We start from the raw sequence: 13,997 nt of genomic DNA on the forward strand, positions 1-13,997 counted from the left end.
GACACTTATTCTGCTCTCTCTCTGTGCTCCTACTGCTCTTAGAATCACAGAAATTAAGAGATGGAAAAAATGCTACTCTCAGCCGGTTGGAGTACCAGTGTAGGGCTATTCCCTATACTACAGCTTTGTGCTAGTTTAGTTTTAAATTTCTGCTGCAAAGGCTGAGCTTTGCTCATGGTTGAGTTTTGTCCTTTTGGAGTGGGCCCCTATGTTGGGTCAAGCTTCCAAACACTTAGTGCACTCACTCCCTGTACAAAGCACACACCTGCTGACTGTGGGGAGTCATTTCCAGCATAATGACACATCCGTGTCTTCCCATTTTTATTTCTGTATTCCCCACCTCTTTGTGCCCCAAGGTGGCAAGGGTTCCCACGTGAACCTTTGTTACTTCTGGGCACAGTTCCTCTGCTGTACCTCACTAAGTACACTCAGCAGTCAAATAACAATGCAAAATATTCTTATAGCAAAACCCTCATTTACCTGACAATGAATGGGACCCTGCAAGTACTGTGGCGCTCAGGTGTGATTCCTGCTGGGGGATACTGACAGGGCAAAAGCCAGAGCTTCAGGAAGAAGTGACGCGCCTGGAGCTAAATGGGGGCGGGAAGGAAGGGGCACAGGGAGGGCGCCATGGGCTGAGGGAAGCAGCGGGGTGCAGCTACCAATAGCGATGCCCCCAGGAGAAGGAGCTAAAGGGTACCGCTGTGTGGGCTGCAGCTCCCCGAGGAGTCGTAGGTACGGGAGCTGCCTGGCTCACGCTATGCAACCTCGAGCGCGGCTGTGCGTGAAAAACCACGAAGCACAAACCCCTAAAAGCGCCCCGCCGGACCGGCGCCCAAGGGGGACAATATGGCGGCTATCTCCGCCCACCTCCCAAGTCGGGCGGCTCACGTGAGCGCTCACGTGCCCGGCGGGGGCGGAGGGCTGTTTCCGGAAGTGCTCGGCGCGGGCAGAGCCGGGTTTCGGGCGCTGCGGTTTGGGGCTCCGGCCGGGCTGGGGCGGGCTGCGGGGATGGAGATCATCAGGAGCAGTGAGTGACGGCGGGGCGCGCGCCGGGGGGGCCGGTTTCCCAGCGCCTGGCCTCACCTCTCTCCTCCTGGGCCGCTGCCCGAGAGCGTCCTCGGTGCCGTGACTCGCCCGTTAACGTAGGAGCCGGGGCTCCGCCGTGCTGGGGCGCTGCATGTGCCCTTTCGAGGAGGCTCCCGGCTCCGAGGAGCGGGGAGGCCCCGCGAGAGAGCGCCGGGCAGGGCAGGCTCCTCTCCGGCACCCCGGAGTGAGGGGACGGGGAGCGGTAGGTGGGCTGCGTGACGGTACCGCTCAGGGCTCCACGAGAATGTAATTTGGTAGTAAACAGGAGCCAAACATTTTTTTTTAAGCAAAAATATTTGTAACTATTAATACAGCAAATAAAGAAATCTTGAAGAGCACCTGAAAAAATAAAACGTGAAAGATGACTGGTAATCTGAGCAATCTATTTTATCTCCCCATCTACCCCCCTGAAATAGATCTGACCACTTGATCTTCCCACTAAAGTTTATCCCAATAAAATAGGTTTATGGTCTTCTCAACTGGTGAGACAGTAGAAAATTAAAGTAACTTTTTGCTGGGAAGATATGTGCCCCGTTGCACTGTGACCATCTAATCATCGTTAGGGAAGCTAATTGGGCCCGCATCCTGCACTGAAGTCTATGCTAGCCAGCCCTTACCCAGATCTACATTTATTTAATGAAAAAAGAAAAGGAGTACTTGTGGCACCTTAGAGACTAACAAATTTATTTGAGCATAAGCTTTCAGGAGTTACAGCTCACTTCATCGGATGCATCCAATGAAGTGAGCTGTAGCTCACGAAACTTATGCTCAAATAAATTTCTTAGTCTCTAAGGTGCCACAAGTACTCCTTTTCTTTTTGCGAATACAGATTAACACGGCTGCTACTCTGAAACCTGTCATTTGTGTAATGGTGTCTGCCTCTGTAGGAGGCTGGGGACTCTACATAGGAATGTGCAGGGCAAGAATGGGCAGAGGAAATTTGATCATAGTGTACCACGTGTGCAATATTTTTAGGTTAAACTTTTTAAATGTTGCTTAGCGTGGTGATTTGGTGTCTGTTACCCAACAGAATTTTGATTAAATACATAGTTTGCTAAAATAAAAAAAAACTTACCTTTTGATCTTGTCTTGGCAGATGCTTACTGGTTTTTGTTGTTGTGTTGGTTATTTTATATGTGAAGATAAATGAAGGGCAAGAAAGTGTCAGGGACCTATGGTTCCATCTATTTTAGTTGGGTACATCCAGAGTCTGCTTTTGATTGTAATCTGTACTGGATGTATTATAATTGAGAGAAGGTAGAAGATGATGCTACGTCTGCTAGAATTGGTACTCTAGCAAAATGATTAATTTTTTTGTGAATTTGAGCGAAAACATTGAGGATATAACTTTACATGTCACATAGAAAATTTCATCATTGTATTAATACTGCTTCTAATACTTGCTTAGGTTTTGTTAAGGAGAAAATAATTGCCTTTTTTGTTGTTTTGCAGAATTAATAATGCCTCGCATGATTTAAAGACTTTGGAGTGTGCTTTCTGGTGATCTGATGCACAAAGGGAAAATGGAAGAAGATGTGAAGTTACAAAGAGAGAATGAGAAGTTGAAAGTTAAAGCAGATGCTGCTCCTGAGATCAGCCGTCTGATTTCAGTTAGTGAGTTCTCTTGCCACTGCTGTTATGATATTCTGGTGAATCCCACCACCTTGAACTGTGGTCATAGTTTCTGTAGACACTGCCTAGCCTTGTGGTGGGTATCCTCGAAGAAGAATGAGTGTCCAGAATGCAGAGAAAAGTGGGAAGGATTCCCCAAGGTCAACATCCTCCTCAGGTGATTGTAATGCATCTATTTGGTCTTTTTAAAAGCAAAGACACATACATACTTTGTTGCTTGTTTTTGGCTACATACTTTTAAAACCTTTCAGTAATCAGCACTTTCTTGCAGACGTTAAGGCTTGCAGTCTCACAATATGTAATTGTTTTTAACTGTTCAAGTAATCACTTCTGTATTTTGGAGTGGATCTCTGAATTTTCTTTTCAGATTTTTTTAAGTGCCTTAAGTTTTTTCCCCTCACTTTTAATAGTTCTTAACAACATATCACAACTAGAAATAATTCTAGCTTTGAATGTTCAGTGGTATTAATGTGAGTACTGCTTTAGTTCCTTGGAATAAATTCTTATCTCATTACAGCACAATACTAAAGTATTGATTCATTAAGTACTTGCTGGTGTTTTGAGTTACATACAAGCTCTCTTCTTGCATTTTTTAAGAAAGTAATTTTCTGAGCTGTGTAAACGATAGTCAGTTAAATAGTTTACCCTGTTGATTTTAGGCTTTTCTGTTGAACTTGGCCAGTGCTATTGAATAACAACCTATCAGCTGTCTTTCAAAAGTAGTAAGGTATATCCTGACCATCTAAATTTAGAATAGTGGTTATTGTATAAACTTCAGTTTTTCTTGTCATATATTTCTTTATAGTGAACCTTAAATTTAACGTTTGTGTGCAAAAACCTTTTATTCAACTTTTAACTGATGATGATTGCCAAAACCTCCTTTCACGCAAAACTTAATATGTAACTAATAAGCTGTAAAATACACTTTTCAGCTGAGTCCCAGTTCTCTGAGCTATAGACTTGAATAGACTCAGTGATATATTGTAAAGTGACTGATGTGTGTTTCTCTAGGGATGCTATTGAAAAGCTCTTTCCTGATGCTATTGCACAGCGAAAAGAAGACATTCAGCAAAACAGTAATGTAGCTCACAGCCTTGCAGCCTTCCAAAAACATGGAAATGATCAGATTTCTGCACCTCCAAATGTGAGAAGAATTAATCCTCGAGGAGGAGGTTTCTTCTCTGGAGTTCTGACAGCTTTAACTTGTGTGGCAGTAAGTTTCATCCCCATCCATTTTCCAGATAAACATGGAAAACAAACACCATCAGCATTTAATTTAAGCTGTCCAGAAAAGTAATGACAAGTATTGGGGGGGAGGGAGTTGGTGTTGACTATATATTTCAGTGCCAGCTGTGGATGGACAATAAATGGGGGTGGAAGCTGTTGAGATCTTACTCAAATTTGTATTTGTTGTGGTATTTGAGTGTACCCCATCAAACTGGCAGGACTTTCAAACATTTGATCCAAACTTTGTCAGTGATGTTCATACTGCATTCCAAAAGGATCTGTTGGCTGTTTTGCAGGTGGTTCTGCTTGGGTATCATTGGAGCAGCAGAGAATATGAAGATGATCTTCTTGTCCACAAACCTGTTGCTAAATGGACTCCTGAAGAGGTGATTCTTTGGCTAGAACAGCTGGGTCCTTGGGCTTCCTTGTATAGAGATCGATTTTTATTAGAGAGAGTGAATGGAAGGTGAGGAAAATACAATCTCAAACTGACAAGAGCTGCCATAATAGAACCACTTCATTGGATAGACTTCATTTTTCATACCATATATGTAATGAAATGTCAAAATCTTGTTTCCCAGGTGATCAAAAATTCTGGTACCAAAGGACATTTCAACCCTCAATTTCATTGACCTAATTCTAATAATGGTTGTTAATACTAAGTATGTGATTTTTTTTTCTTTGTTTTACAGTTTTGATAGCTTATAGTCAGGAAAGATAAGTAAAATGTTACTAGGTCTCTAACAGGGATTTGGGCAGTTATCGAGTGGCCCAGCTTCTGGAGTTAGAGGCTTAGGGACATCTGGATCATGGGGTTGCATCCCTTACCATTTTGGCTAATAGTCATTGATGGACCTATCTTCCATGAATTTATCTAATTCGCTTTTGAACCCAGTTATAGTTTGTCTTCACAACATCCCCTGGCAACAGGTTCCACGGTTAACTGTGCATCATGTGAAGAACTTCCTATTGTTGGTTTTAAACCTGCTGTCTATTAATTTATCGGGTGACTCCTTATTCTTATTATGTGAAGGGATAATAACACTACTTATTCATGTTCTCCATACCATTTGTGATTTTATAGACCTCTATCATATCCCCTCTTTTCCAAGCTGAACAGTTCCAATCTTTTTAATTTCTCCTCATATGGAAGCTGTTCTATACCCTTAATAATTTTTGTTGCCCTTCTCTGTATCTCTTTTTTGAGACCGGGTGACCAGAACTGCACGCAGAATTCAAGGTGTGGGCTTAACATGGATTTACATAGGGGCATTATATTTTCTGTCTTATTCTATCCCTTTCCCAATGGCTCCTAACATTGTTTAGCTTTTTTGACTGCTACTGCAGATTGACTTGCTCCTCACCAATCTACCTTCTAGTTCTCCTCCGTTTGGAGGTCTTTTCTCTTCCCTCGACTCCTCTCCCCTCCCCCACTCTTCCTCCTAACTTGATGCTCCAGTAGATGCTAACTCTTCCATTCTAAATTGATGCCCAACCAGTTAAATTACAGAACAGATCTCTTCTCATGAAACCCAGATTTAAAACATAAGCCACTATACTTATATAGGATCTTATCTTCTAGTGTGGTGGTAGTTATAGTTATTGTGTGAGCACAGCTCTAGGAATAAAAGGAAAGCTATGTTGGCTTGCCTGGCTTAAAATTTGTTTGCCAAATGTGGAGACAAAATGAGTAAGGGAAGATTTAATTCAAGCTTGTCAATGATAAGATCATAGAATGTATTTTATAGGATTTGGGGGCTTTTAGTGTGTTTAAAAGTGTATGGTATGGGACATAATTTCTAAAGGTGATATCTTGGTGATTCAGTATCTTGTTACTATGTGAGAATTAAAATAGTGTGTCTGTTACAAAAGAGGTGAGCTGTCAGTATTTACCCTTCTGAAATATTTTATTTTGTAGGCTTCTACTAACAATAACAGATGAAGATTTCACAAAAACTCCTTATCATATAGAGAACAGTAGCCATAGAAAAGCCATTATAATGGAATTGGAACGTGTGAAAACATTGGGAGTTAAACCACCACAGAACCTTTGGGAATACAAGGTAAATTTGATAAAGTAGTGAATCGTGTCACTTGGAATAGATATTTTCAAAGACTAAACTACGAAGTTATGCAACTACGAAGAAACATCCAGTTCTTTAGAATGGGATCAATAAGTGTCTGAGTACAATGCAAGGGATAATGTGAATGAAAACTCTCAAAGGTGAATGAACAACAGGATTCATGTGACTGGTATGGCAATGGATGCAACTGTAACAGTACTGTTGCATATTGCAGAACAAAAGCCCAGAAAATCATAAAGTTCAAAGAGAGCAAGGCAAGGAAGTAGTCTGTGTGCAAACTGTTAAGTTTAAAAACTAATGATTTTTAAAAAACGTGATTTCTGTAACATTTGTAAATGCTAAATGATTTTCATTGATGATTGTGTAAAGCAAAATAAACATACTTCAGAAAAGTCTAAAGCTGACTTCTCATAATAGTATGTCTCACTGTTAACCTTCTGATTCATTTCAGGCAGTAAATCCAGGAAAGTCACTCTTCCTGCTATATGCACTAAAGAGCTCTCCAAGACTCAGTATGTTGTATCTATACTTGTTTGATTACACAGAAATATTTCTACCATTCATCTACACAATATGTCCTGTGCAAGAAGATGAATATGAAGATATTATCACAAAACTATTAGTAGGTGTTTAAAACATTTATCATTATGCCAATTGCTTTAAATTGAAGCATTTGTGTTTAAAATTTATTTTTCAAATATGCATAGCACATTGCTTACCATTCTTATCTTATAATAAAAACTTTTCTTAAAACAAAAACAAAAACTTCCCTGCAAAGTAAGCTTCATCCTCAAGCTTATTGTGTAGGGTGTTGATAGTGTAACAGCTATTAAAGTTGCCCAGCACTTCCCATTTAGAACGCCCTGTTTTTAATTGGTTACTGTTTGGCAGTTATAGATGGTCAGGTTTTAAAAAAAAAAAAAAAAAATTGTTTCCATGTATAGATTGTGTGTTAATCAATGGTAAATTAAACGAGACGTACCAAGGGATTCCTTGCCCAGAAATGGAAAGGCATTGCATCTGTTCATATGGACTTCTACTTTTAAGAGCAAACCTTGTGAAAGCACATACAGTGAAAATGTCTAGTTAAATTATGTATATTACTAATTATATTTGAAAAGTGCAAGAGTTCAGAAATCTAATCTCTTCCCTTGGCTTTTCTTTTTGACATCTTAGACAGCTTAAAACAATTGTTAGTTTCATACTCGGGCTTTACTGTTTAAATTTTTGGGTGTCAGTTTTTCAAAGGAATGTCTGTTTTTAAAACTTTCCACTAGAGCTTAAAGAAAAACCTTCTACTGGTCTTGGAATATGTGTAAACTTGTCATTACAAAATGTAAATCTTAGTCTGAATTGGAGTAATCATTGTAATTTATGAGGGCACTACAGTAACAAATGAACGTATTTAAAGATCAGTTTTATGTTTACTACTCTCTTTTTTTAACACATATGGCTTGCACTTTAAAAGAAATCTCATCTGAAGGTTCCTGTGTATTTTTCTAAATAGCTGATTACTTTAAAAACATGAGATGTTTACCTAGCATACTGGATAAAATCTATTTTATAACTCTAAGAATTTAAGGAATGGTTTTGTCCAAAACCATTTTATTTATAATGAAGCCTGCAATGGCAACAACCACTCCTTAATGTTGTCTTCTGTCTGTAAGCACAATTCCATTTTATTTCTGTGTCCCTTCACCCCTCTTTTAAATCCTCAAATGTCTTCCACTTCAAATTTGGCCTGTGAGCATCCTTTTCTGACAAAATTTTGAAACTGTTCGGACAAGCTGTTAACATAAACGCCTATTCACATTTAAAATACTTACTACTTCCCCACTCTCTGATAACAGCCTGCTGCTGCCAGCTAATGTAGTTTAATTCTATAGCAACATCGAAGGTTCAGGACTTGGTTACTGATCTATTCCGTCACATGCCCCCTATTCAATTCTCTGCATTCAAGCCAGGCTGTTCCTCCTCTGTGCTGCCTGGGCCCCACCAGGGTGAGTACTGAGGGCAGAGGAAAGACTGGGGGTATGTCTTTTTTTTTCTGGAGATGGAAAGTGTACTACCAGCTTGAGGAGATGTACCCAAGCTAGTGCACTAAAAATAGAAGTGTAGCCTCAGCTGCATATGTGGCAAAAGGTCTAGCTGGCCCTTGTTCATGTTTAGGGTCTCAGAGGGGATTGTATTTGGGGAAGTCAGCCCCTCATGTTGCTGTGCCTACATTTCTATTTTTAGGGGATCAGCTCAACCAGTAATTAAATGTTCTAGTGTAGCCATACACTAAGTCTGTGCTCAGTTACGAGCAGAAGCTGCAGGCAAGTCATTCCTAGCCCTGCAGCCCTGGGCTGGAGCATGCTCCAATTCAAAAGGAGTGTTTGGAGAACTTGGTCCCCAAACCACAGCAAGCCTTTTCTGAGTGTGCAAATAGCAATTGTTCAGAGGCTTGTAACTTAGCCAAATTAAGATTTTCTTGGGGATGATAAACAGCACTTCTGTGATGCCAGGGTGACCATGATGTCAAATTGCAGGTTCCTGTCCCAAGATATGAAGATGTTATAACTCCTTTCAGTGAAAGGCTCTAAGTTGTGTGGTGTTGTTTTTTTTCACCAATATTTAAAAAAAAAAAAAAAAAAAGTTTTCCTAACCTTGTCCTTGAAAATGGCTGAACCGTTCAGCCTTAAGCAGAACTTTAACCATAAGGATTGATAAATTAGACCAACGGAAGGTTGTCCAACACTTTAATCATAGGTGTCACTATCCCCACCTATAATAACCTAAATATGTGGCCTGAGTTGAAGAACGCTGAGCACCTGCAGCTCCCATTGATGTGGGCAGCAGTTGTGGGTGCTCATCTTTGAAAATCGCTTATTTTATTAGCCTAAATATTAATGTAGGTGCTTATCTGTAGGCTCCACTATTTGAGAATGTTGACGTGTAATCCCATGTGGATGAGAGAGATGGATTTCACAGGGAAGCAGTGACCTAAACTCTGCGGAGGCACATGTCACTGTGCAATTGTTAATTGTCTTTAGTTTCTGTGAAACTTTTATTATTGAGAATACAATATCAGTTCTTAATTCTAAATCAATACATCCAATCAAATAGGCATAAAGAGAAGAAAGGAGGCTTGAGTCATTACAGGGGCAAATTTGAGGCTTTCATTAGGATTCAATATTGATATGGAAAATGAGAATAAACCCTCATGGTTTCAGGACATGAACCAATTTCTGGCACTAGTTAAGAAAAAAGTTTCCTTAAGGGCAAGTTTATTTTTGTAACTACCTGTCAAAGGCTTTCTTACTCCTTCCTTTGAAACATCTGTTGCTGGCCACTACTAGAAACTAGACTGTGGAATAGGTGGATCATTTGCAGACATGCCAAACCCATGAAAAAAATGCAGAAATTGGGCTTGTTTTTGGCTTAATTTGCTTGTTGGCTAGTTTTTTGGCTTGTTGCTTATTTGGCACCCGGCAAGGGGGAGAGAGTCAGGAGTGCACAGCAGGCCCACCACAGTCCCAGATTGCATGCCAGAGGATCTAATCACATAGAGTGTTGGGGTTCTTGGGGATTGGCTTGTTTTGGCCTTGTTTTGAAACGGGATTAGCTTGATTTTTGGTTTATTGTGAAAGTCAGGGTGCTTATTTACCGTGTGAGTTGGCAACTGTGATCATTTGTCTAATCTGATATGGCAGTTCCTGTGCACTTCTTCTGTATATTTTTAAAAGATTGACTTTCCTGGATTTAAAATGTCAGTGTCCTTTCTATAATCTTGTGTTTTTAAACTCTTAAATTGCTTACACACATACTCAATCATTAATTCCAGTATAATGAAGACTTTCTTTAATTTCCTAATCACTTCAGCGATTAGTACTCATTGAAAGGAATCTCACTCATATCTGCAACTGGTGCTTGTTCATAGAGTATACTTGCTTATTTGCACCCTCACTTAAAAACTTGTGTGATGGAAATTTTAATTTTAGTTTAACTAGCTAGCAAAATTTTAGTGAAGCAAAGGTACTTCCTTCAATGAAGGAAAAGCCATAAAGCAATGAAAGGTAAACTCAACTAGTATGTAGTTAATTTGACCATTGATTTTAATTTTTTCCCCTTAGGACCTTAAGGATCCTACTTGGAAACAGTGGAGAGAATTCATTGTTAAGTATTCATTTTTGCCATATCAGTTAATAGCTGAATTTGCTTGGGATTGGTTGGAGATACACTACTGGACATCACGATTTATCATTGTTAATGCCATGTTGCTCTCTGTTCTGGAGTTATTCTCCTTTTGGAGGCTCTGGTCAAGAAGGGAACTGAAGTAAGTCATGCTCAGATTGTTTCAATTTCTTATGGTTGCTGTTGAAGAGTGTGTGTGTGTGTGTGTGTGGGGCCAGGGATAAATGGTGACAATTGGTTATTTTTGTAATTTGACAATTAAAATGACCATGTTGAAACAGCACCATCAGGGTGAATAAGTATTAGATGAATTTGCCCACAGAATCAGTGTATACCACAGTTGGTGAATAATGTAATTGCTATTTTACTTACAGACATTTGAGTGACTTTTAATTAGTACATCTGTTGACTCTGAATACTAGTACTATACATACTACTGCTTTTCATAAATTCACTAGTGTTAATTCTCCAGGAAAAAGCTTCAGGTTTCTTTTATGGCAATCTTAATGTGTGGAGTATGTGCTAAAGATCCAATGCAAATTAAGGCAGTCTAATTGGCTTGGAAATTCAGTATAGTACAGTAGTCCTTGGAAGATATTTACTTACAAAGAATTGCTATTTTTTTTCTCAAATTTAGATTACTGGTATTTATTAAGGCTTCACTTAAGATGTTCAACACCTTTTACAGAGCTAGAGAGTGGAAAGAGTTACTGTTTACCACGCACTATTCTAGCTTGTCCTCCAAAACGAAGGGCATCAGTATTGCTTTATTAGAATAAAAATGAGCAATGATTAGTGTCTACTTTCATGCTGTGCTTGGAGGGGATGGGCAAAAAGAGGGTTAATGTTTTGACAATATGTTTTTATCTTTCTACTACTGGAGGGCAGAGTAGGCTTTGTGGAGAACAATCCACATAATTTTTTTCTTCATTTAAGCAATTATCTTAACCTGCTACAAACTACTGAATTCTTGTGGCTCAATAGCAGTATTTTATCTGTGAGTAGGCCCGGACAGGAGCTACACCTGCAAGGCATCCTTTGGAATTATAGGATGCAATTAGTGAGAATACGGTAGACTAGGTGGCATCTCACAAATTGAATGAATGTTGTAACGATCACTCATAGGTATTTTTCTTCATTAATTTGTTTTAATAGCAATGTCTAGAATACCTTGTCTATAGAAAGATGATTCTCTTGCTCTCCTTTTTTCAGGACTATCCCTCAGAGAATGTGGAGCCATTTCTGGAAAGTGTCAACCCAGGGTCTTTTTGTTGCTATCTTTTGGCCCCTTATTCCTCAGTTTGTCTGCAACTGTCTGTTTTACTGGGCCTTGTACTTTAACCCAATTATAAATATTGATCTTGTGGTAAAAGAAGTACGACGTCTGGAAACACAAGTGCTGTGATTTGACATTGAATCTTTTTCTTAGGAATTGAATACCTAAGCTGTCCAAATGTCTGAAATCAGACATCTGAAAGAAAAACAAATTGCTTTCTTTGCTTGCTTCCTTTGTGGTGATTGAAAAAATGCTCATTTTGTTAATTTAAAAAAAAATTGCCTTGAGGTAAGTCCATTTTGAGGCAGTAGGTATCATAACCCTCACGGTAGGCTTTGTTTTATGTACCATTGCCATAGATGAGGAGGATATTGTATTCTTGAATGGGCCTTTTAAAGTTGCTGTAGTCATGCCATTTGATTTTTGGCTAACTATAAAAATCAGACTATAATACTACTCTTGTGAAATCTAGCTAATGCCAAGTTGTTAGGGCCTTTACACTCAATATCTTCTAAACAGTAAAAACTGACTGGTGTAACTTAACATTTCCTGACAGTTACATGTTGTTCAAAACTTGCCAGAAGGGCACTTTTGGACAATCGCTTTAATTGATTTAATATTGAAAATACTTGAGGCTTTTTGACTCCTCTTTACATGCTAGGATGCTACAGACAAACCCATATATTTATAAACATTTGCTAATAGTGCTCATTTTAAAATTCCCTCTATTCCAACTGTATAACACTTAGTTTTCTTTGTATCACACACCTTTTATAATTGGCAAACATGATTGGCATGACTTAAGCTGTTTTATTCAGGCCAGTTAATTTTTATCAGTCAGAGCTGACTTAGTGCTTCCTCTCCTAAATCAATTTTTATTTGCTAATTTCTTAAATGAATTCAGATACCTCTCACAGTATTAATCTGGTAAAGTGGCCATGATACTGTAATAGCTTATTGTAGTCTTATGTATGTAGCAAGACCTGTATCTGTAAATACCAAATGAGAAGTGATTTATTTTGTATAAAAGCCCGACCAGGTTGCCATTTTGTTTTTGTGGTGTTTGAGAGAAACAAAAGTTAACTTTTGTTCTTAAAATACTTTGTACTAATGAATCTCATCTTGTTGAGTTTGCATTTGTATCATACTATTAATGAATTCCAGATTTGCATATGAATACTTTTAAAAGTTGGACAAAATTAAAGATTTTTTTTCTAAATCTTTGTCTTCCTTTAAATTAAAGGATCAAATTTACCTTTAAATTTTTTTCTTGTCAAAGCTCTTGACATTTCCTTTGTACTGTAATTAACCAATAACTTTTAGCAAATCTGCTGGCTTAAAGTTAGACATCACAATGGACACAAGATTTTTGTTTTTCAGAAAACGTGGATGTTCACAATTAGTTATGAAAAAAATTCATTGTACAGTACTCATTAATTTGAAGCTTTTCTGAAGAGAAGCCCAAAAACTTGAAAGTTTGCTTGCCTAACAGTGCAACCCAGCTTTACATTCCTGTAAAGCAAAACCGTTCTCTTCTGAGTATTGTAGTATATAGATCCTGTGCCCTGCGTGTTGAGTCAGGACCCTCTTTGTGTAAAAGGGAGGACAGAATATGGGAATCCATATCGTGGAGCTGTGGTCTTTGGAGACTTCCTCTGGTTCAACACACTTTGGGGTAGAGAGATGGGTCCTAGTGGCTTAACCACTCATCTCCTCTACGTTTGTGGAATGAGGCTCCAGCTTGCGACCATGGAGCTACTGCAGCCTAGAGGCCACGCTAGTATCTGTGTTGCTGCTCTATATCTGGGAATGTGGGAGGCAGGCAGGATTTCTTTTCCTTAGTCTCTATGGGATTCCGACTCAAGTTGTACAAAGGGACTAGGGTTTGACGCAAACTTAACAGTCAGTGACTTAATGTCTTTTTATTATTATTATTAATTATTTAAATACTCAAGCAACTGAACAAGACAGTGAAGCTAAATAGTCATTGTGTTGCCTAGGCCAAGTGAAATTTAAAACTTTAATGATTTAGTGAATAGTAAACTATTGTTGGTTATCAAAAGTGTTGCTAATAATAAAGGTTAAAAGCCCTTCCTTAAGTTGACAGTGTCACTCTGAGTGTGCCTTTCCCTTGGCTAAATCTAATTATAAAATTCTAGCTTCAGGATTCAAATGAAATTTAAAAGTGGAGGTTTTCACTCCAGCCCTACATGCTGTTTTGCATATGTGGGTGATAGATAATGAGTAGCTTGCAGTGAATAACGATTGTGAAAGCTGGTGTTCTAGAGGCTTTTCCCATAGTTAACATTCCATTGCTGCTTGTGATGATAAAGATTCACACACTATTAGAAATCTCTGATAAAATTGTTCTTATATTTAGTTCGCGAAAGCTGCTACAGTTTCCCAGCTGTTAAGAACCACTAAATTTTCTTTTAGCTTATGCATTATGAAAACTAGGCATGCGCAAACATTGTTGGAAAAAATCAATCACCACTATCCTTTTTGATGGGAGA

At 38.8% G+C, this 13,997-nt stretch overlaps 1 protein-coding gene across 1 annotated transcript; it reads left to right on the plus strand.

Annotated features, from left to right (window-relative positions):
* The first annotated feature begins 655 nt into the window (after positions 1-655).
* On the plus strand, positions 656-12,703 carry BFAR (bifunctional apoptosis regulator). The gene is given in 9 exon segments (XM_078854580.1): positions 656-735; positions 2,542-2,572; positions 2,574-2,878; positions 3,733-3,934; positions 4,245-4,414; positions 5,867-6,011; positions 6,484-6,654; positions 10,148-10,350; positions 11,421-12,703. Coding segments are annotated over 9 exon segments (1,485 nt in total). The 5' UTR covers positions 656-670; the 3' UTR covers positions 11,614-12,703.
* The last annotated feature ends 1,294 nt before the right edge of the window (positions 12,704-13,997 follow it).

Source organism: Lepidochelys kempii, chromosome 10, assembly GCF_965140285.1.
Source record: "Lepidochelys kempii isolate rLepKem1 chromosome 10, rLepKem1.hap1, whole genome shotgun sequence".
Classification (NCBI taxonomy): domain Eukaryota; kingdom Metazoa; phylum Chordata; order Testudines; family Cheloniidae; genus Lepidochelys; species Lepidochelys kempii.